Genomic DNA, 25,060 nt, shown 5'->3' on the forward strand with positions numbered 1-25,060 from the left:
TTTAAAAAGAGGAAACAGCAGGCTTCATCGATGAAGTTCCAATTCTCGTCAACGAAGGCCCTTCTGCAATTCATTGCCAAAATTCAGAGCGTTGTCGACGAAGGGATCCTGAGAAGAATTTTAGGTATAGGATTCGTCAACAAAGGACCTTATGCTGTTCGTCGAGAAAGGCATCATTTCGTCGACGAATTTGATCGGTTCAAGAGGTCTATAAATAGGATTTTTTTTTGCTTCTTCATTAAGAAATCTAAAAATCTCTCTCTCTCTCTCTCTCTCCCTCTCTCTCTCTCTCTCTCTCTCTCTCTCTCTCTCTCTTTCTCTGTCTTTTCAATCTTTTGTCATTCGTCGCCCGCTTCGACGATTGGAAGATACCACGAGTATCAAGGAACAAATCTTTACAAGTATAGCGGAGTGGATTCTCAAAATCAGGAAAAAGCTAAGGTTCGATTTTCGAGCATCTCGGGTCGTTTCTAGGAAGCAAGTAAGTGGATTATATTATGTCAGCTATATTTAAGAGTGTTAACCGAATGGAATGTTAAAATGATTTTGTATATTTAGTTATGAATTTTCTAGGCTTTCTGGGCCTAGGATTCGGTTAACCGACTTTATTTTCGAAACCAATTGATTAAATTTAAAAATGATATTTTTAAGGTGTAGTATTGGATTTTCTGAACATTTTCATTGGTTGGGAAATTATTATTTCAATCCATAAGCTTATTTTAAAAATTAAGCAAATACGGTAGGGTTGATTTTCTCCATTTTTCCTGTATTTAGCTATATATATATAATAAAATAACAACCTAGAGATATTCATACCCCAATTTTAGTAGCAGAAATTACTTTATCAAGCAGATGATTTATTTATGAGTACTAGATGAAAAATTGTGTGACATGAGTATAGTTTTTTAATTAGCATTAAATGAGTAGGATTTTTTTGAAATATTGAAATGTAATGGCTATATGTCGAGTTTATGATATGCTGGTTTTTACCGAGCCAGTTATGACAGATATGATACGCCGATTTTTACCAAGTCAGTATCCAACAGATATGTAGCAGAGATATGTACAGTGTTATGAATTGAATTATAATTACAATTTTATAGGATGTAAATTGTCATATATGATAGTAGAGCCCTGTTATTATGTTCTCATGTTAAAAGCTCGGTACCGTAACTAAATGTATGCAAGGGTGCAATCCACACACCTAGAGTGTGGACGAGAATGAAGATTAATGACCTGGGTAAAGTACTCCCCAAAGGTTTAGATTCTGGGCTCCATTTGATACAATAATTTCGGATGACTCAACCTTCGGGAACTAGGTAGACACCATCGGACTACTTTACGACTAACTTAGCTATAGTCGATCGGCTATTTGCTAAGCCTAGCCTTCGTGCTACACAACCTGGCATAGGGGAAAGCATGCCGCACGTGTATGTGTTGGCCTTATAAGGCTTAACATCTTATTTTGATGCTAACAAACAAGTGGATCTTAACATGCTATGTCAAGTGATGTATTTTCATGACTAAATGAAGAATGCAAGGTTGAAGAGTTCATGAGAGCTTCTAATGATTATATCAAGCTTGAAGCATGAATTTAAAGTTTAAAGCCTGAAGATCATGAGAGCATTGATATTAAAGAAATAAATTCAAAGAATGAAAGCCCAAGTGATCAACATAGAAAGCTCAAAGAAAGATGAAACAAGTATAAAGGCCTCAAGAAATTCAAGAATTGAAAAAGTCTAGGAAATTTCATGTAACTATTTCAAAGAATTTCAATATGGATACATGAATCTCTTAGGTAAATTTATTAGACCTACATACCTTTGAATATACTTGGAAAATATTTTTATAAGGTAAAAAATTGTTTAAAAAAAAGGTTGGAATCAGTTTTGGAATGAAAAGCACCAAAAAGAGGATTTCTCAAATGCTGTTAATTTATATATATATATATATATATATATGCATTAAGGCATATTTTTTATCTATCAAAAACCCTTTATTTTAAAAAGTATTCAACATTAAAGTTGTAATATTTTCTCTTAGCTTTCATTTGACACCAAGATCATCAAATTTGGAGTTATACAAAAAAAGTTATTACCAAAAAACAGAAGGGTGCTCGAAGTTAATAGCAACATGTGTGCAACCAGTAGACTGCCTGAACCAGGACAAACACTTGGGTGGTCATGCCAGGCGACTAGCTATGTTTTGGAAGGCGACTGCTAGGCTACTGCCCCTGCTGCTCCTTTAAAAATAACATGGCAGGCGGCTGGTGGATTGGGGCAGGCGACTGCCACATGGCTGTTTTGATTTTTCTCATAACGGTCAAATTTTTAAATGGGGTTGTTTGTGGCTCAAAATTTATGGAAACTTGGGAGATATTTCAACACACTTGGGGACCAAGTTACTTACCTTTTAAAGTCTATAAATAAGCCTCAAAGATTATTGAATCATACACCAAGAATTAAAATTCAGCAAAAATTCAGCATCTTTCTCAAATTGCTCTCAAACTCTCAAGTCTCTCTCTTGCTCTTAAGCTCACATATTGTGCACGAATTCAACTAAGTTTTTGTTGATCTTCTTTCACCAATATTGTGCTAAAAATTCTCAATCTTTCAATCATTGAAAGAATTAATCGGTGATATACTTCATTGAGTTTCAAGTTAAATTCCATATTGTGATTTACTTTGAAGTATATTAGTTTCTAAATTCTTGTACTAATCAGCTCTTTGTTTGAGTAAGTTCTTGTACACAAATATTTGATTTGTATCTCATAGATTGACGATTCCAAGGGTTGTTTGGATTGTTGGCTAAGCAAGGGGATATTGCTTAGAGAGGTGGGCTCTAGCTTATGTAAGGAGAGACCGGACGAGGGGATATCGTTTGGAGAAGGCGGGCTCTAACCTTAACCAAGGAGTGTTGTAAAGGTTTGTTCCACCCGTTAATGGAACATATTTAGTGAATCCTTTGGTGGTTTTTCCAAAGGTGAGGACGTAGGCTGTGTTGAAGCCGAACCTCGTAAAAATCCCTGTCTCACTCTCTTTTTCCCTATTCTTTATTTTCAGTTCATATACAACTTCGTGGATGTTTTAAATATCTAAATTATACATACTACGTATATTTGGAAATCAAGTAAACTTAAAGTCCAAATTTGATTTGGGTTGTGGAAACCGAAAGGGAGTACGTTACTTGGTTAACATCCCAAAGATAAATTTATCAAGAGTTTATTTGAGTTCTAAATAATTGGAAAGAGTAATTGGATTCATTTATACAGGACTTTACATCAGCAAACATAAATTCTCATTCACTACAGGGCTTGGTTCAAATTTGGCTAATATCAACAAACAACCATTTTGAGTTTTTATATTACTTAAGTGCTGTGTATTGGCTTGGTTGTTTGCTTTCTAATTATAGTTGATTGGTTTGGTTGAATGATTGGATGTTTGTATGATTAAGGATTAATTAAAGAAACTAAGTTCTTGAGTGCTTAAGAATTTTAAGAAGGAATTAAAAGAAATTTTTAAGAAGCCAATTCACCCCCCCTCTTGGGAAGTTATTCCTAATTTCACTATGTGATGGCGTGATGATGCTAGTCCTACATGTAATAACCCAAGGAATTTTCTCATGGCCTCGTCAACGAACATAGGGGATTTGTCGACGAGGGTACAAGATGGTCTTGTCGATGAGGACATATTTCGTCGATGAGAAGATACCGAGAGGATGTTTTGGGCGATTCTAAATTTCATTGACGAAGGGGAGAGTTCGTCGACGAATTGCTTCTTAGCCTCGTCGATGAGATGACATGACTCGTCGACGAATCCCACAGTATAAATAGGCCTAAACTCAGTTTTTACATAGGAAAATTCACAGAAACTCTCTCCCTCCTCTCTCTACGATCTCTCCCTTCTCTCTCATCAATTCCGGCCCTGTCGACCGCTGGATCGACTATCTGAGGCCACCATGATGCTCTTGGGAAAGTTCTCCCTAAGTCTGTCAGAGCAGATCGTCGGTGGGACGAAATTGGATTTCATCCCAGATTCAGGGTAAGGTTTTTTTGTTAAAATTTGACTTTTCCAACAGTTGTAGAAAATGTTGTAGACGTAGAAATAGTAATATTTTGTTCTGAGATATATGGTTTCAGGGTGTTAAGTGGAGAACCCTGCGGGTGTAGGACCCACCACAATAAGGATTCTAGGAGGAAACAGGTAAGGGAAATATGTTATGTTAGGAAATTCTAATATGCTTCAGTATAAATTATACTTTTTTACTAGATTATCATTCACAACAGAAATTTACACAGTTTATCAACTATGTTATTATGTTTTAAATTATTATGTGACTTGAGAATATAGATATAGTACAAAAACATGTTTTACAGTAATTTCCAGGATTATGTTTTACAGAATATATTTTCAGGATTATTTTCTATAGAATATACATATAGGAAATATGTTTTACATCAATTTCAGGATACCATGATTATACAGTTTACAATACCATGACATACAGATTTACAGTTAATTACAAAAATATAGTTGTTATAGAAACAGTTTATTTCAGCGTCATGGTTTATACAATTATTACAGAATCATGGTAAAATAGATAGTTATATATAGAAATGTATTATATCGTATCAGATCCTGATGGACCATTACAGATACAGTTTACAGAGCACGATACTGTAGCTATATACAGTATAAAGTGCAACCACCTATTCAGATAATACTTAGTAGATAAGTCGATCGTTCCTATGTTGTAGATAGGCTCCCCATCAGATATGGGTTGAGGAGGGCCGATCTGACTGACGGAGTATAGTGGTTTATCCTGGTAGGCCAACCAGTGATAAGTCCCGCCTACGAGCCGCACAACCCTGTCATGAGGGGTTAAATCATGATATACAGTTATCCATAGGAAAGTTTTTTAGTATTTATATGTATATACAGTTTACAGAAACAGAGGATGTACTTAGGTATATTAGAAGTATTAAAAATAGAAAACTTATGAAGATAGTTATGTTAAGCAACGTGAACAAGATGGTATTTTATATTATTTGTATCTTATTTACAGATTCAGTTATACATGATTATATAGAATCAAACTTTTATAGAATTGTAACTCATTTGCCACACACTAATAATAGCATATTTCGTCTTACTGAGCGTTGGCTCATCTCATTACTTTAACATTTTTCAGGTGATCCAGGTAAGTGAGCAGATCAGGCTCGTAGGTAGAGGGGCTTCCGTGCTGCCCCGTCAGTAGAGTAAGTATTTTTGGGAGATTAATTTTGTATAAATTTGGCACAGATGAGGGTTTCTTTCTGAGGAATAGTTGTATATGTATAGTTTGGGAACATTGTAACACTATGGAATTGTACCTATTTATATAAGGTGGTGGTTGTGTGATTTTAGCTTCTTGCTGCTTACGTGGATGACTAATTTTATAAAGGAAGGTATCAGAGAAATGGAATTTCACTATAATTATTATTATTATTATAAAGAGGGGAAAAATGTAGTTAATTTAGCAAGTCGTTACACTACATACCAGGTTGTATCTTCTAGGCATATATGAGCACATTTACTATAGAAAAGGCTATATTGAGTCAACAGTATGTATTTTTAGATTTACAGAGTATTACAATTTTAAAATGCTAATTAAATGTATTTAAATGTTAACAGTATAAGTACAGTCGAAATCTCATGCTAACCACACACTAATAATACTGTAATTTGTCTTACTAAGAGGTGTCTCACCCTAGTATACAAATGTTGTTTTAGGTCCTTCAAGAGATCGTGCCTAGCTTTCTGTTGGGCTGAGTTTAGACAGTAGACAGACTTTGCTAGAGTCGGTGAGATATTAATTAATGTCTATCTCTTTTGGGGATTGTATTAGCAGATTATGTTTTACTTATGTATGGATGTTTATGAAGAACAGTCCAGATACTCTGGTAAGTATTAGATGATGTTTGTATTTTTGTTGTGTATATTTATACAGACTAGTATGGAACACCCGTTTTTTACTTGTTTGGGTAGGTTGTATATGTGTGGTATCAGAGAGATGTATGTTATGCATGTTTAGTGACACTCCGGGCCCACCTAGAGGGTCGAGGCATTACACAAATATTTGAATATTTCAAAGAACCGTGACAGACCAAGAGATAGAGCTCCAAGATACAAAGGAGCCGGTACCCTGATAGATAGGGTGAGTATTTTGAGCCAGGGATGTATGATTCCCCTAGAGTTTTTGGTTGATTTTTGGGGATGTGTTGGATATGTATATGTATATATATATATTTATGGATGGATGGTTAGAGCTCTGGTTATTTGTATTTTGAATGGTTTATAAATATTGACTTTCTCTGTTATGACTATTTGTATGACTATTTACTCGGCACCCACTTCGGGTCAGGTTATGTTTAAATGGTATCAGAGTTTTTGACGTGGCCGATGTTTGATTAATATTTATTATTTATTGAAGAAAAAATGGTATGAAAATCGAGGCATCACAGTTTGGTATCAGAGCCTAGGTTACTAGTTTTTGCAAATTTTAGTAAAGAGCGGAATATAATACCAAAGTATAGGAATGGATTATAAGGAGAATAAGAGAGGTGTAGGTTGAGATATGAGTCAGTTATTGTTAGAAGATTGGATTGAAGTTTAGGGTTCTATCTTGCGGTTTGGAGACAGGAAATTTTGTGATTGTTTCTGTAGTTTTCCTGGGGTGACGACCTTAGGAAAGTCATAGTAAACTATTGCCGGTTCTTGTTTCTGAGTGGTAGGACTGGATCTTAAATTGGGATTGAGGTTGTTAAATGGTTATAGAAGATTATTTTATGGGTCCTAGTTTGCTGAGTGTATTTGTTGTGTTATGATGATAAAGTTCTAAGTCTGTTTTATATTATTTTTAGGATGGATCCATGGAGTAGTAGTGCACATGTTGGAGGTGATGATGGAGGGGCTTACAGTATGGGTGGCGAAGACTTTGATGCAGTGTTATGTAGTGTCACTCAGTAGGTGATTGCAGTGATGGCTAGGAGTTCAAGGGAGCGGAGCTACACGATTGTCGTTCTCTAGAGGGGCTGACTCACTTGTAGCTGAGAAATGGATATAGGATATAGAAGTTATGTTGGCAATTCTTTTGTGTACAGATGAGAAGAAGGTACTTTTTTCAACATTTAAGTTGACTAAGGAAGCTAAATGCTAGTGGAGATCAGCGAAATTGTTAGAGGAGCAGAGACCTGAGCCTATAGCGGTGACCTGGAGCCACTTCAGGGAATTATTTTCGAGCGGTACTTTTTTGCTATTGTTAGAAATGTGAAGGCAGCGAAGTTTTTGCACTTGACGTAGCGGCAGATGACGGTACAACATTATGCAGCTAGATTTATCAAGCTCTCCCGGTTTGCCCCGTACTTAATGCCAGACGAGGAGAAAAAGGCGAGGAAGTTTGAGGAGGACCTGAGTTAGGGATTGTATGAGCAGGTTGTGGGCTTTCGAGCCCAAACTTTTTTAGAAATAGTGGATAAAGCTGCAGTGATTGAGAGTGACCTACAGAGAGGCGTTGTGGCATAGAGTTAGAGGAAGAGGTCCATGCCTCCAGATTTTCAGGCAGGGTCCAGCCGGGGGCCCGTGGAGAAGGCATGATAATAGAGGAGGTTGGAGATACGGGATTGGAGATTGAGTGGTACATGATAGACCAATGCCCCCTCTTTATCTTATATGCTACAGAAGACACCTAGGAAAGTGCCGGGTTAGAGAGGTGCATACTGATGCCATTAGACTAGCCATATGGCAATGAGCACCGCCAGTAAATGCACCTGCTCCTAGACCATACCAAAGAGGTCACCAAGCACCTCGAGGCAGTTAGTAGAGGAATACCGCCCCAGCACGAGTCTATGCTTTAACACCGGGAGATGTTGAGGTGGCAGGAGATGTCGTGATAGGTGTTGTTTCAACAGTGTCATATAAAGCTACTACCTTACTTGATTCAGGGGCGACTCTTTTTTTTATCACTCGGGAATTCATTAAATTTTGTGGGATAGAAACTCAGCAATTAGACCATTAGTTTGTCTGTTTCTACACCGACTAGGGCAGTAGTGTTGTGTAGGAAAGCACTCAGAAACTGTCTAGTCTATATTCAGGGGAGGTCTTTACCAGTTAATTTGGTGGTTTTAGAGATGTATAGGTTCAAGGTGATTCTAGGGATGGACTGGCTAGCTGCCCACTATGTTAGTATTTACTACCATCATAGAGAGGTGGTGTTCATACCTCTAGAGGGGTAGGACTTCAGACTTGTGGGATCATGTGTGCGTGCCACACCATAGTTGTTATCTGCCATTCAGGTGAGGAGGTTGTTGTTAGAGGATTGCTAAGGATATTTGGCTTATGTGAAGGAAATATCAGAAGGGGAGTTGAGGTTATAAGATATCCCGGTAGTGAGGGATTTTCCTGATGTTTTCCCCAAGGATTTTTCTGGACTACCTCCTGATCGTGAGGTAGGGTTTACTATTAATCTAGATCTAAGGACAGTGTCGATTTCTAAAGCGCTGTATAGAATGACATCGGCAGAGCTAAAAGAGTTGAAAGAACAGTTGTAGAAACTGTTAGATAAGATGTTTATTTGGCCCAGCGTGTCATCTTGGGGAGTGCTGGTTTTGTTTATGAGAAAAAAGGATGGGTCGAGGAGAATGTGCATCGACTATAGAGAAATTAATAAAGTGACTATCAAGAATAAGTACCCACTTCCCCACATCGATGATTTATTTGACAAGCTACAGTGGACGCAGACTTTCTCGAAGATAGATCTACGGTCTGGGTACCGTTAGGTAAAGGTTAGAGCAGAGGATGTTTTATAGACAATATTCAAGACTCAGTATGACCACTATAAATTCTTGGTTATGCCGTTTGGATTGACAAATGCCCCTGCAATGTTTATGGATTTGATGAACAGGGTCTTCCACTATTATTTAGATCAGTTCATGGTAGTGTTCATTGACGACATACTGGTGTATTCAAAGAGCCCAAAGGAGCATAAGGAGCATCTGGAGATAGTGCTTTAGGTGCTTAGGGAAAGAAGACTGTATGCGAAATTCAAGAAGTGCAAGTTCTGGCTAAGGCAAGTTACCTTCCTTGGATATGTGGTATCCAAGGGTGGTATTTCGGTGGATTCAAGCAAGATCGAGGCGGTAGTAGACTGCGTGCGACCTTAGAATGTGCAGGAAATCAGAAGTTTCTTGTGATTGGCTGGGTACTACCATAGATTTATTGAAGGCTTCTCTAAATTATCAAGTCCTTTGACGAGATTAACCAGGAAAGGTGTGAAGTTTGAGTGGTCTTATGAATATAAATGGAGTTCCGGGAGTTGAAGCAGCAGCTCATCACTACACCGGTGTTGACAACTCCTTCAGGAGAAGAAGGTTTCGTAATTTACAGTGATGCATCACATAAAGGGCTCAGATGTATTCTGATGCAGTAAGGGAGAGTTGTAGCATATGCCTCGCGACAATTGAAAGAATATGAGAAGAATTACCTTACCCATGATTTGGAGTTAGCAACGGTGGTTTATGCACTGAAAATTTGGAGACACTATCTATACGGGTGTAGGTGTGAGATTTTCACTAATCATAAGGGCTTGAAGTACTTATCCCCGTAGAATGAATTAAATATGAGGCAGAGGAGATGGTTGGAGCTGATACAAGATTATGACTACATCATTAGTTACCACCTAGGAAAAGCTAATGTGGTGGTTGATGCTTTGAGCCGAAAATTAGTAGGTTCATTAGTATTTGTAGTGGTGATGCAACATTCAATTCAGATGGATTTAGAAAGGCTCGGTGTGGAACTTGTAGAGGGAAATCATTAGGCATTTATTTCCAATCTGGTATTACAGCTGACCCTACAGGAAATAATTAAAGCGGCTCAAAGGAGTGGTGCAGAGTTAGTAGAGCTTATAGATCAAGTACAAAATGGTCAAGAGGTAGAATTTAGTATCTCAGATGATGGAGCCTTTAGGTTCCGTACTAGGCTATGTGTACCTATTGACCCTGAGATTAAGAAAGTTATTCTGGAAGAAGCATACCGATCCATGTATACTGTACACCCTGGTAGCACTAAAATGTATAGGGATCTTTAGGAGTCTTTTTGGTGGAGCAATATGAAAAGAGAGATCGACGAGTTTGTAGAGTAGTGTTTGACATGCCAACAGGTGAAAGCTGATCATTAGAGACCGGCGGGAACATTGCAGCCACTCCACATCCCTAAGTGGAAATGGGAACACATAGTGATGGATTTTGTCACAGAATTACCGCCAGCACTACATGGACAGGACGCCATTTGGGTAGTCGTAGATCGACTTATGAAGACTGTCCATTTCCTGCCTATCAGAATTAACTACTCCATGAGCAGACTAGCGGATTTGTATATTCAGGAGATAATTAGATTGCATGGCGTGCTAGTGTCCATAGTAACAGACTGAGACCCACAGTTTATATCTCAATTTTGGAGGAGTTTGCAAAAGGCCATAGGTTCTCAATTGATGTTCAGCACAACATTTCATTCTTAGACGGATGGCCAGACAGAGAGGACGATACAAATACTGGAGGATATGCTATGAGCTAGTGTGCTTGATTTCGGAGGTAGTTGGATATAGTTTATGCCACTGGCCGAGTTTGCTTATAATAACTGCTATCAAGCCAGCATTGGGATGACACCATATGAGGCGTCATATGACAGGAGGTGTCGATTCCCATTATATTGGGATGAGATTAGAGAAAGATAGATTTTGGGGCTAGAGTTGATATAAAAGACTTATGATAAAGTCAGACTCATCAAAGACAAGATCAGAATAACATAGAGTCAGCAAAAGAGCTATGCAGATACTCGTCGACGAGAGTTAGAGTTTGACGCAAGGGATCATGTATTTTTGAAAGTGGCACCAATGAAAGGAGTTATGAGATTTGGGATGAAGGGTAACCTGAGCACTAGGTATATTGGACCATTCAAGATTCTTGAAATAGTGGGTCTAGTTGCATATATGTTGGCGTTACCACCAGTCTTATCTAGAATCCACAACGTATTTCATATTTCTATGTTGAGGAAATATGTCTCAGATCCCTCCCATGTGATCAATTATGAGGCACTGGAGCTTGATGATGCCTTATATTATGAAGATATGCTAGTGCAAATTTTAGACTGGAAGGAACAAGAACTACGTACAAAAAGGATTCCACTGGTAAAAGTGTTATGACGCAATTATGCAGTTGAGGAAGTTTTGTGGGAATTAGAGGAACAGTTGCGCCAGAAATATCCACATCTCTTTAGTGGAGTTTAGAGCTGAGTCAGTTAGAGTAAAAGTAAATATCAAGGTATGTATGTGGGTTTGTATATTGTAATGTAGGATAGATAGAGTTTTTGGTTTTAGGATAAGAATGGTTTTGGAAGAGTTTTGTTTGTGTTATTGTAATCTTCCAGGACCATAAATGTAACCACGGTATTCCTCCACCATAAGTGAGGGTAATTAATAAAATTGGAATATTTTCTTTAAGGATGAAAAGGTGATGAATAGCAATTTCGAGGATGAAATTTTATAAAGATGGGAGAATGTAGAGACCCAAAAAATTTAATTAATGAAAGTAATAATAAATGAAAGAGAAGGAAAAAGAAAAAAAGGGAGATCAGTAGGGGTTCGTCGACGAATCAATGGTCTTCGTCGACGAATGTCCCTCTAGGTCTTGTCGATGAAGTACATGTGTCTTGTTAACGAGAAGATACCGAGAGTCCGGGAAATTCAGAGAATTTAAGGTTCATCGATGAATCATCTTCTTCGTCGATGAATTTTTTTAATTAGTTTGTCGACGAATCACTTTAACTCGTCGACGAATGGTGGCCTATAAATAGGAAATTTGTCATTTTTTAGCGTACTTTTCTCTCCTTTTGTTCTCTCTTTCTACCCTACGACTCTCACTCTCTCTCACTCACTCTCTCTCTCTCTCTCTCTCTCTCTCTCTCTCTCTCACTCTCCCTCTCTCTCTCTCTCTCTTCACTTTTCGCTCCTTTTAAGCCTGTTTTGATGATCAAAAGCTACCACGGGGTTCGTGGGGGAGATTCTCTACAACTTAGCCGGAGCGGATTGTTGGTTTGGAGTTCTTGGATACCACTCCAAAATCAGGGTAAGTAAGGTATTTTAGGGTTTAAGTATTTATTTGGAGTATATAGGGCCTAGGAAGTATTAAATGAGAAATATTTTGGGAGATGAGTTGATTGATCTGGGAAAAATGTGAATTTTAAGGTTTTGAGTTTCGGACGCTGTGGGCGTAGGATTTGGGTTTTAACGGGTCTCTCAGTAAGTGAGGTAAGGGGAATAAATTATAGCAGTTATTTTGAGAAATACTGGTTAAATTAATATGTGAAAATAAGAATATGATATTTTGCCTGAAATTATTATGATATAAATATTAGATAAAATTGTGTGGCATATGAGTTATATTGAATTGTGATGTTTTGGGATTTGAAAGATATGAAATGATGAATTATGTTTTATGGAGAAATGTTGAAATACGCGAAATGAGATATATACTATTATGAGAATGAAATGTGTATTGAAAAGATGAGAAAGAAATAGAAAATGATCAGAATATTGAAATGTGATATATACCATTATGAGATGAGATATAAATACTGAAATGTGAATATGAAAATGTAAATATTGTAATGTGAATACTGTAATGTGAATACTGAAATGTGAATATGAAAATGTGAATATTGTAATGTGAATACTGCAATGTGAATGTTGAAATGTGAATACTGGAATTGTGAATATGGAAATGTGAATATTGTAATGAGAATACTGCAATGTGAATACTAAAACGTGAATATGAAATGTGAATGATGAAATGTGGAAATGAGAACCCTAATGGACGATTGTTGATAAAGAGCACAGTACCGTTGCTAGTGAGGTGTTAGTGCAACCACACGGTCTCGTGGAGAGTGTGACTTGACAGTCAATTAAGCCAGTGAGAAGGGTAGTTTTGCCCCTTGGGTCTGGACCACGGATAAGCAGGCCAATCGTACTATAGATGGATAGGTAGAGTTCTTATTTTGATCTAACCAGGTAGGCCAACCGCAATTTATATCCAGCCTTTGTGCTGCACAACCTTAACCATGGGGGGAAGCATGGCGTGAAGAATATCCTTAGGGCAACCATGAGTTATAGACAACACATAGATTGGTTACTGAGGACACTCATGAGGTAGATGTGAAATGGAAATGAGAAATAAAAGAGCGTGAGTTTAATAACATAAATAATTAGGGCGAAGTAAAACTCTTCGCCTGAGGGCTTACTAAGTAAGGTGAGTGCCCTAATAGGTATCAGTTGTAATCACACTTGAATTTTTCGGGTAAGGTTACAAACGATATTAGAGCAGAGGGGAGCTACAGGTATGGACGTGTAGTCTCCCCTATCCTCGAGAACTTTCGCTGATAAATATGAGTTTCATGTGAATGAGTTTGAAAAATGGAATTAAAGCTTATAAAAGCTTATGTTTTATATCTATATGATTATGAGTATAAGTGCTATAATTTTCTCAGATGGTATTATCACTGAAATGATAATATTATGATATAATGAAACTCTTACTACCACACATTATAAATAATTTATTCTGTTTTACTGAAATGTGTTTCACCCAATTAGGTAATCGTGACAGACTAGGCGATAGAGCTCCAAGACAGAGGGGAGCTGGTACCCTGATAGACAGGGTGAGTGTTTTTAGTTAGGGATGTATGATTCCCCTAGAGTTTTTGGTTGATTTTTGGGGATGTGTTGGATATGTACACACACACACACACACACACACACACACACACACACACACACACACACATATATATATATATATATATATATGTATGTATGTATGGACGGTTAGAACTCTGGTTATTTGTATTCTGTATGGTTTATAAATATTGACTTCCACTATTAGGGCTGTTTGTATGACTGTTTACCCAACACCCATTTCGGGTTGGGTTATGTTTAAATGGTATCAGAGTTTTTGACGTGACCGATGTTTGATCAATATTTATTATTTATTGGAGAAAAAAATGGTATGAAAATCGGGGCATCACATTCGCCTCATAAGGGAGACCAGTTCGGCTCAACCTAGTAATTGAGTTAGGGTTTTCGTAACCCCGTAAGGAGAGGTTGTAAGGTTGGGGTCAGCCTTGTAATCTGACCTAGGGTTTACCTTACCCTGTAAGGAAATGTTGTAAATGACTTCTGTTCCGCCCGTTTAAGTGAGCAGGGATAGGGAAATCCTTGGGGGGGGGGGGGTATGCCCAAGGCGAGGAAGTAGGCTGATTTGGCCGAACCTCAATAACAAATCTTGTGTCGCTCTCTCTCTTTATCTCATTTATATTTCTGCACTTAAATTTTTGCATGTGTATGCTTTCATTTGTCGTTATAATTATTTGCATACACACTTCTATTTTAAATGAGATATGTTTCACGTGTATATCTGTATTTATCATTTTATTAATTTACATACACACGTGAAAATGAGATATGATATGTGGTGAATCGGCGTAAATGTTTAATTTAACAAAAATATTTTTTTAAAACCCAATTCACTCCTTCTTAGGATCATACCAATTCCAACAATTAGGAATGCATTAAGAGAGAATATAAAACTTGTTTCAACTTACGTTATATTTGTGAGCATAAATTTCGGACTTTAAATTTGGATTTATTTGGAAAAATTTTAATACTGTTTTATATTACATTTTTTCAAATCCAAGGTAAACCCAATAAGGTTTTTCAAAACACAGGGTTAATATTTTTTGTTATAAGAATTTAAAAAGTTTACAATTTTATCAAAAAAAGGGGAAGAAAAACCATCAAAAGGATTATATCCTTACCTACATTGATCCAACCACGCTTGCTCATATCCAAGTCCAAGAGACCAATCCCATGCATATCATTACATTGATCCAACCACGCTTGTTCATATCCAAGCCCAACAGACCAATCCCATATATATCATTTTCTATACAAATCTAGACTTAGAAGGGAAATCTTCTCATCAATAAAGATATAACATAAAATACTTGTATCGACTTACAAGGGCTTGAAATGAAAATTAGCAATACCAAAAATCAAAAAGTTATCAAAGACACCAATTAACCGAAGGCAAGAAAATAATGTCACATTCAATTTCCGTTAATTAAGATCCTACAAGTCAATGATAATTTTCATATCACATTGATTCCACATCGACGAGATATGAATGAGGAAGATCTCGCACCCCTTTAAAAGGGTCATTTTAGGAAACGTATCTTATGTCACTTTACCCACTTTCATGCGGTTAGAACTTATAAATTCTTTCAAATTTTCTTACTTAGACATAAGATTGAGTACACTTTGAATCAACATAATAATTCAAAACTCACTTTTAAACATATATTATGGAAATGTAAATGATAAATAAAATCGTAGTACGGAAAATATTTGTTTTTTACTTTTTTCCCTCGAGAAAGTTTTTATCCTTTTTTTTTGTTTGGCGTTTGTTTTTTGGGGGGGGGGGGGGGCGGCGTGGGGTGGTTGTCCTCTCTTTCTCCCACTCTCCACTTTCAGAAAACAAAAATGGGTTTTCTATAAATTCCCACCCGTAAACCTCTCACTAATCTTCAACTCGTAAAACCCCTCTACAGACTACTCTCTACTCGCTCTCTCTCTCTCTCTCTCTCTCTCTCTCTCTCTCTCTCTCTCTCTGCTATGATGCTCGCCTTCTCAAGCACAAGTTGTTGGCAAGCCAAATCAATTCTGCCTTCCTATCCCTACCCAAAGTCACACAACCCCTCTCAACCTCTACTCGTAAAACCCTCTTTCTTCTCACCGCCCAAAACCCACATTCCCAAACGCCTTTCTGTTCGATCTCTCGACGCAGCACAACCATACGACTACGAATCCCACCTCTCCTCCACCTTCGACAAGGCCACCAAGCTCAAAATTGCTATCATTGGGTTCGGCAACTTCGGTCAATTCCTCGCCACAACTCTCGTCCGTCAAGGCCACACCATCCTCGCCCACTCGCGATCCGATTACTCCGACGTTGCCCAGAAGCTTAACGTCACATTCTACGACAACCCACATGATCTCTGCGAAGAGCACCCGGAGGTAGTTCTTATTTGTACTTCAATCATTTCTACTGAATCCGTTCTTATGTCATTGCCGGTTCAAAGACTGCGTAGGAGCACTTTATTTGTCGATGTCCTATCGGTTAAAGAGTTCCCGAGAAGTCTGTTTTTGAAAATTTTGCCGGAGGAGTTTGATATTCTTTGTACCCACCCAATGTTTGGGCCAGAGAGCGGCAAGAGCGGGTGGGCGGGGCTGCCTTTTGTGTATGACATGGTTAGAATTGGGAATGAGGAAGGGAGAGTGAGCCGGTGCGAGCGGTTCTTGAACATATTTGAACGGGAGGGGTGTCGAATGGTGGAGATGTCGTGTGCTGAGCATGATCGCTATGCGGGTTGGTCGCAGTTTATAACACATACAATGGGGAGGGTGTTGGAGAAGTTTGGGTTGGAGTCAACACCAATTAATACAAAGGGGTATGAGACATTGTTGGATTTGGTGGAGAATACTGCTGGTGACAGCTTTGATTTGTATTATGGATTGTTTATGTATAATAAGACTGCACTGGAGCAGCTGGAGAGGTTGGATAAGGCTTTTGAATCAATTAAGAAAGAGCTTTTTGGGCAACTTCATGGTGTTTATAGGAAGCAGTTGTTTGGGAGTTCAGTGGAGGATTCAGAAGTTCCCAAGGAGAAACCTGTGTTTCAAAAATTGCTTCAAAATGGTGCTGCTGTGGATTCTCCATTGGATAGTACTGTTAGATAAAGTTCTTAAGTAAAGACACTCTCTGTCTGTCACAGGCGTACTGATTTTAATTATCTTTGTAAGTGCGTTTTGAATCTGGCCACCATGTTTTTTTTTTTTTTTTTTTTGTTTTTTTCATTTCTTATGTGAATTGATGGCAGTTCTATTGAATACACCATTCTTTGTATCCATTGAAATTCCTTCTCTTTTAATTATCATGATTGTGTAACAATGTGACTTTAGAATGTACCCGATGAACCAATGCCTGGTGGTTTTTATTAATTTATTTCTGTGAGATATGGAATATTGAAGCCTGAATTTGGGCTAATGCAACCGTTGGCAAGATTGTAGAACTGAATTTGTTAGTTGGTATCTCCCACACATCAACATGTGCAATGGTTGAGGCTTCAATCACCTACGGAGAACTATCTATTTATTTATTTTAATGTTGTTGGTAATGACTTGAAAGGAAAATTTAAGGTGATTTGGTGGTATATTTACCATTAAGGGCGAGGCTATGGTAATCACTTAAGCTGCTTGGTTGTTTGAAAGTTCACCTCTACTGGTAAAGGTTCTGGGAGTAATGTCATGCAATCATTCAGTATTATGCTCATGCTGCTGAAAATTGATATGAACCATAAATTGTTTCCTTTTAAATCATTTTTTTGATCAGCTAGGATGAACTTAACTCATCAGTGAGAAGAGGAGATTTCAGAAGATGCATATGATGAAAGACTTGTAGTGAAACTTGACTATTAGACCAGCTACATCAAGTAAAATGTTAATTGGAATTTGGACCTTGAGTTTATTTGCAGATTTCTACCTCCTCAGTGCTAAGTTATTCAAGAGCTGCCTTATTATCAATTTCTTTTTTTTTTTCTAATTTTGTTGTTGTTATGTAGATGCGCGGAGATCCTACCAGTCTGTTTTTTTCTCTCCGAGTCTCTGAACCACTGATCAGTTTTGCTTTTGTACAATTAACATCAAATTTAATGGCTAAGATTTTAAAAAATGAATGTTGATTTTTTTTTTTTTTTTTGCAGTTTCTGGAACTAAATTGATTGTGGAATGTATTTAGTAGAAAGATTTCAAGTATGGAGTGCTGCAGAGGATTCTCTTATCATGTGGACTGGCAAATTGAGTCACCTAAATTATGAGTGAGGTTGACATGACTGGGTCAAGAGCAGGATAGAGCGATTGTGTACCAATGAACAATGTTTCATCCAAGAATTCATTGGGATTGCCAAGATCAATGACATTGTGATCCGAGGTTATGATTTTACTGAAATTGTGATTCGGGTTTTGTGGTTGTAATAATAAGCAATATGATAGAAATGATCTGCAGGATTTGTAAAATCTCGGGCTCTGTAAGGAAGTGAGAGAAATGATTGAAGGTGGGAGGTTGAGAAAAAAGGCAATCAGAGAAAGTTTGACTGCAATCTCAAGTATTTCCTTGGCCTGAATTATTATTCTCAAGAATAAAACTTGCTGAGCATCGAATACTATAGTGCCAATTTGGTCATATTCTATTAATGTAAAAGAGACACAGAATTTGCATCAATCATATTTTCTATTTGAAGATGTTAAATTTAGCTCAAGTTTTAGATGATATATAGTCAATGCCAAGAGGATATAGCAACTGCAACATGATGACAAATGTGTGCTCTACAGATGATATTATGATAGTCCTTGAGGAAATTTTTTTTTCGGTTGTTTTATTTTTTTTGGGGGGGGGGAGGGGAGGGTGCTGTACTCCCTTGGGCCATCATTTTGATAAGCTGACGGTAAATGCTTGCTGTCTAGGAAGCATGAGCACTGCATTGCTGGAAAGAAGGTTATCAGTATTGTCTTTTTGAGTTTGACAGGTCAATGAGACTGAGATTTGCTTACTTTCAGAACCTAAACAGCTTAAATCTAGGATGTTTGTAGAAATTTTGTGTTGGGTATCTTGATGGAAGTTATTACTTCAGCAGAGGACTGCGTATTGACTGCAGGGATTCTTGGCCAACCCTCATGGTGATCAGCTGATTTAAATGGGGGACCCTCCAATATGAGGTTCATTTGATATTTGTTATTATGGTTTCCTTTTTATGAGTTGGCCTTTTGAGGGCGGGTCTTGGGTCAATAGTAAGTTGCTCCTTTGTGGCCGATTGCTCATTGGTTTGAGTCCAAAGAAATAGCCTCTCTGTATGAGAAGCAGGGTTGAGACGTCACACATTTTGACAACCCTCCCCCTACACTCGTAAAGTGCTTGTGGCTCGGGGATGTCCTTTCTTTTTTTATGAGATGGTCTTTTGTACATCATCAACCTTGTTCTTCTAATTTTTAGCTAATAAGCTCTGGAATCTTCTTAGCTGCTTCTTGTCCTAGACTACAAAGTACAAATATGGACTAATATTTTATGTTCCTCTCCATTATTCTAGGAAGTGGAAGCAATGGATTTTTAGCAAAATTGGAAAGGGAAATTATGTCCTGGAATGGGACCTCAGAGAGATTCTCATTATGATGGTATTTTTCTATGGTCCACATGGATTGAACCTTCATTTATTTTTTTATTTTCAAAATGTTTCATGGTCTACTTCATGTTTTTCCATCTGATCTCACTGAACTACTATAGTATGCCTGAAACAGTATGTTGGTGTTGATGAAGATTGATGTATTTTATATGGGATAGAGATTTATCTTCCCAAAACCATGGCATTGGTTTAATGTGATTGGGTTAATTGACCCAATCAGGAGGATGGTTTGTAGTGATATTAAGTAAGTTTCCATGTTAAAATTGGCTTGCAAAAATACCTTGATGATTGATGAAAATAATCACATTTGGCCTCTAACAATTAGGAAAATGAATGTTGACGAAGAAAATCTATTTTACAGCTTAAGATAGTGAAACAAAAATTTATTTCCATCAAACCTTCTTAGTGTGTAGAGAGAATGTAGTAAGGGCCTTATTATAGAATACCTAACCTCGAACCTTTGTGGCTCATAGCAAGAACAAGAAAACAAACATGATAAAAAAGCTGGCACGAATGCTGGAAAATACAGTTGCTTCTCGATTGCAGTCCAGTGTCATCTGGAAGAGAGTTTGTAGAGGGGTGTGTGTCATGAGCCAAGCTTGTCTAGGGCATTATGTTTGTTTGTAACTGCTCGTCTTGCGTGCATGAGATGGGTTACCATCATGTAAATAGTAGTATTGGTTTTGTTACTTGAGTGTGTCAATGCCTTAGGAATCGTTTGGAACCACTTATTCAGAAGTTATTTTCAAAAAAAGTGCCGAAAATTATAAGCAGTATTTGGTTGTATTTGAAATAAGTGATATTTGGATACTTATTTTCATTATAGAGTACTATTTGATTATTTTTAATCATATTTTAGATTACAAATATTAATAGTTTTTAATTTAAAATTTCATTAATAATTATTTTAATTGTTTATAATTAAAATTTAAAAATTTTCTATTATAAAAATAATATAAGATTATTATTTTTAATTAATAATAATCTTGTCATATTAAATTACGATAAAAATAATATTATTAATTTAATTTAAAATTTAATTTATTTAATGTTAATTTAAACAAATAAATAGTTCTCGTTTAGTATAACTAATATGTATTTTTAATAAAAATATTAATATTCTTATAATTAAAATTTAAAATGATAATTATATTAGTTTTCTAATTAAAATTTAAAATATTTTTTGTTAACTAAAATAATATTATATTATTATTTATTAATTAGCAATAATCTTGTTATTAATGTATATTTATAACATTTGATTATCACATTAATTTATGTTAAAAATAGTATTAATAAATAAATTAAAATTTTTAGTTTATTTATTATTAATTTAAATTTATATATGATTCTTTTTATTTATTCTATTAATAATTAATAGGTTATAATGCATAGTAAAACAATTTGCGGTTATTTTTTAATTAATAGTTTAGTTAATGATTATGTTAACTATTATTTTAGTTAACATTTAAATATTTTTATTAAGTAAAAATAATTCATATTATTTTTTTATTAACAATAATCTTGTTCTTGATTTATATTTATAACATATGATTATCATATTAATTTATGTTAAAATAATATTATTGATTAAATTAGTATTTTTGGTTTTTCTTCTTCATTCTAGAGTTAAGTTATGTTTCATTAATAATTAATATATTATAATACATAATGAATAATATATGATTATCTTCTAAAGTATTTTTTAAATTATAAAATAGTCACTTTTTATTATAATTATAAATTGACCTTGCCTATGAACAATGCCACTTACAAGTGGCCAAAAAGTTATCTTAGATTGCTTTTTGAAATTCACTTAAATAGTTCCCAAAATAGTGGTTTTGGAAAAACATTTTTTGCAACAAGTATTTGTTCTAGTACCCTATCAACCATCCTACTCAATACATCAACCACTAATACAAACAAAAACGGGGAAAGAGGATCCCTTGTCTAATCCCCCTTTGTTGCACTAAACCAAGATTTAGGCTCACCATTCACTGTAGTAACCAGATTGAAACCTTCATGCAGCTCAGTTTCCTTGTTCTTGCTTAACCTTGCTTTCCCTGAGCATGTATTCCACTCATATGAGCCACATACTCCAACACAACTGAGTTATCTTCTTTTTTGGTCATGTTGAATAATTGTAGGGTATCTTCGGAAGGTGACAGTCGATCCTGGTTGTTGGATCCTTTGGGGGCTTATTCTTGTAAATCTTTCTATGAATTCTTGGTTGGTACCAATTTCTCTAATTCCACTCTACAAAGTTATTTGGAAGATCGAAATCCCCCCTAAAATTAAAGCATTTCTTTGGTTGGTTGTGCTTAATAGGATAAATACTAATGACTTGTTGTAGATTAGGAGAACCTTATCGGCTCTCTCTCCAGATATATGCTTGTTTTGTTTTGATTGTTCAAAATCTGTTTCACATCTTTTCTTACATTGCGATTTTGCATGGAAGGTTTTTAACAAGCTATTCAATTATTTTGGAGAAAGCTGGGTTTGTCCAAGGACAGTGGAGGAGATTTTGGCAATATCTTTTGTTGGGTTTGGTAGGAAGAAGGAAGGAATTGCATTATGAAATTGTGCTTTATTTGCAGTGTTTTGGGTTTTGTGAAAGGAACGTAACTTGCATATATTTTCAGGGAAGAAGTTATCATAATTGCTGGTATGGGAGAAAAGTCATTTTATGGCTTCTCTATGGTGTGGGCAATGGAAACTTCAAAGGACTGCGTTTTTCAGGTGTTCAGCATGATTGGCATTCTCTTCTAAATGTCATTTTCTTTTGCTTCCTTTTACAATTTGTGTTTTCCCCTTTTTTTTTTTCTGGGGGTCATCAGATTTTGGAGATGTCTTCTCTCCTGAGTGTACATTCTTTATCTATCAATGTATTTCTTTTCTATAAAAAAAAAAAAATTACAGATTTGAGTCTCTCCGATCACAATCAAAGCCGGACGGAACTCTCACAGAAATCGCAGAAGCAGACTGTGACACTGCAGCACAGTATTTTTCCAGGAAATTACTGTTGTTGCCCCAGAGTTCTGAACACTATTTTTCCAAAATCAGCAATACCTCATCACCAGCAGAAACAGAAACCCCTGAATCTCCCGCAAATTTTATCACTTGCTGACCAGGCATCAAGTCCTGTGTGCTGGCCAAACATCTCCTTGCTGCCACTTCTCTGGTTTTCCATCTTTTCTGAAGTCATTTTTACACCACCACCACCAAAAGGCTCACCATCCCCTGATCTGTCAGCTGCTGGAAGGCTACACTGGAGGCTTAGGCACCTTATGTGCCTGCGACACATGTGACTGACTTCCGGAACTTGACTTATTGACTTGCAGTGTGAGAATTTCATTCCATCCACAACATTTTGAATTCTTAGTGGTATATGTTGTAAGAAATTGGACTGCCATTGTACTGTCAGCATTTGGAGTGAGAGCCTGTACTGTTAGTGCCTACAATCTGATTTATTTGCAGTGTTTTGTGAGAATTTATGCAGGATATTCATGATTGTTGTTGAGAAATTGGAACTGTGAAATCAACATCTTCAATATTTTGAAAATGAGAGTTTGGGAAAATGTTGCATGGGCATCCATGCGTTTGTCTTGATGATAGTGCTGGAGAGGATTCATAGATTGGCTGTTTTATCTTCATTTTTAATTTGAATTCTATGAGATACCAGAAACAAGGACAAGATTTGCATCTTGTAAGCTTGTGGGCTTTGGAGCTGAGTGGTGAGGGATGGAATACTGTGGGAAAATGCGTTTAATAACTTGTATTCTATACATGTATAGTTAGCTATTTTAGGAAATTTTGTAACAGCCTGTATTCCTAGAGAATTAGTCTGGTTTGTTTAGTTTCCTCTTCTGTTAGAATATCCCATAAATCATGGGATCTGATATAACCTAGTTAATTTTCCTTTTTTGCTGCTAGGGTTGATGTATATAGCTAATGTTTTGTGTACTATTTGAAAGAATGAAGAAAATTCTTCCACAAAGTGTTTCTCAGTTTGTGTCATGGTGTCAGAGCCTAAAGCTCTTTTTTGGGATAAAAACCTCTTCACACAGGCCTTCATTGCCGAGACCATACTGCTGCTTCTTTGTATCCTGTTTTTTAGTTCAAAAGCAGAGTACTTTTGCACTTTTTCTGTTTAGCCTTCATTGCTGAAATTTCTTAGAGCAGTTTCTGTTCTTATTTCTACCTTTGCTAGCCTTCATTGCTGGTGGTTTCTGTTTCGAGTGATCAGCCTTAATTGCCAAGAGATCATTGTTCATGAAGAATGTCAGAGGTTGCAAAGATGACCGCTATAGCACAATCGGAGGAGATTGTTCGATCCCAACTACCCGGGGAATTGCAAAATATCCAGGCAGCATATAGGCTGAATGGAAAAAAACTACCTCAAATGGTCTCAACTTGTCCGCGCCGTCCTGAAGGGAAAGGGAAAGATCAGCCATCTCATGGTTACTGGACCAAAACCAGGAGATCCTTGTTTTGAAGCATGGGATGAAGAAGATTCCATGATTATGGCATGGCTGTGGAATTCTATGATTCCTGAGATTAGTGACACATGTATGTTCTTGGCTACTGCCTACTGCCAAGGATATTTGGGATCAAGGTATTAGATTTTGATTTCGAATCAAATTTCGAAGCTCCAAAAGTAGGGAAATTTCGACGGAAATTTTAATTTCGATGTCAATTTCGATTTCGATTTGAAAAAATAATGGAAATAAGTAGTAAAACTTGGAATTCTTTTACAAAGCTTTAGAAATGATTAATAGACATGACAATGTAAGTTTTAGGACTAATATATTACAAGTAAATACATCTATGCTGTGTATGAGGTGGAGAAGTTGTAATATAATATGTGCATCAAACATATTTGTAAGAAAATGTCCATTAAACATATTTAGTGAATTAGTTGATACAAATAAAATTCATAAATCATTTAATATTATTTATTATACAAATAATGATAAAAACATGAATGGTTCAATAAAATGTTGTTGTAAGTTTACTTCTTCATAAATTTCGAAAGCACTTGTGATAATATTTTGTTTTGATAAAAAATAAATAAAATAAATTAAGAGAGAAATTTCTCTTCACTCCTAAATCCCTCATTTGCATTCCAGGAAAATTTCATTGCATAGTTCAAATTTTGACAAGTTTTGCTAAAATTTTGAGATTTTGATAAATTTCGAATGATTTGTTGAAATTTCGACAAAAATTATGCAAGACGGAAATCGATTGCCATTCGATTTCGAGGATGACGGAAATCGGAAATTTTGACAATTTCGTGGAAATTTAAGACCATGTTTTGGATGCGATTCAACAGACATACTCAAAAGTTAGAGATGTGGCTCAAGTATATGAGGTGAAGGTGAAGACGATTGCATTAAAACAAGGGAGTAAATGTGTTACTAAATATGCCATCCAATTGAAATCTTTGTGGTAAGAACTTGATCATTATATAGTGATAAAAACCAAGTGTCCTGAAGATGCCGCTGTTCTAAAGGATTTCATCGAGCAAGATAGAATCTATGATTTTCTTGTTGGATTTAATCCAGAATATGATCAAGTGAGGATTCAAATTCTCGGAAAGTTGGAAGTTCCCTGTTTTAATGTGGTGGTGGCACTGGTTTGAGGCGAGGAAAGCAGAAGAGGTCTGATGCTTGAACCACAGAACA

At 36.4% G+C, this 25,060-nt stretch overlaps 1 protein-coding gene across 11 annotated transcripts in view; it reads left to right on the forward strand.

The window, feature by feature from the left end:
• Positions 1–15,626: 15,626 nt before the first annotated feature.
• LOC131157569 (arogenate dehydrogenase 2, chloroplastic) overlaps positions 15,627–25,060 on the forward strand; it is a 20,092-nt gene continuing 10,658 nt past the window's right edge. For 3 of the 11 annotated variants that reach the window (XM_058111825.1, XM_058111823.1, XM_058111822.1), the window contains exon 1: positions 15,673–16,939. In XM_058111825.1, coding sequence (XP_057967808.1) covers positions 15,757–16,881 — 1,125 coding nt within the window. In that variant the 5' untranslated portion in view covers positions 15,673–15,756 and the 3' untranslated portion in view covers positions 16,882–16,939. Of the gene's footprint in view, positions 16,940–17,533; positions 17,552–17,903; positions 18,449–19,283; positions 19,369–21,834; positions 21,926–22,018; positions 22,116–22,295; positions 22,719–25,060 lie in introns of those variants that run through there. The other 8 variants (XM_058111818.1, XM_058111817.1, XM_058111820.1 and 5 more) reach the window with 8 other exon arrangements.

This window comes from Malania oleifera, chromosome 6, assembly GCF_029873635.1.
Source record: "Malania oleifera isolate guangnan ecotype guangnan chromosome 6, ASM2987363v1, whole genome shotgun sequence".
Classification (NCBI taxonomy): domain Eukaryota; kingdom Viridiplantae; phylum Streptophyta; class Magnoliopsida; order Santalales; family Ximeniaceae; genus Malania; species Malania oleifera.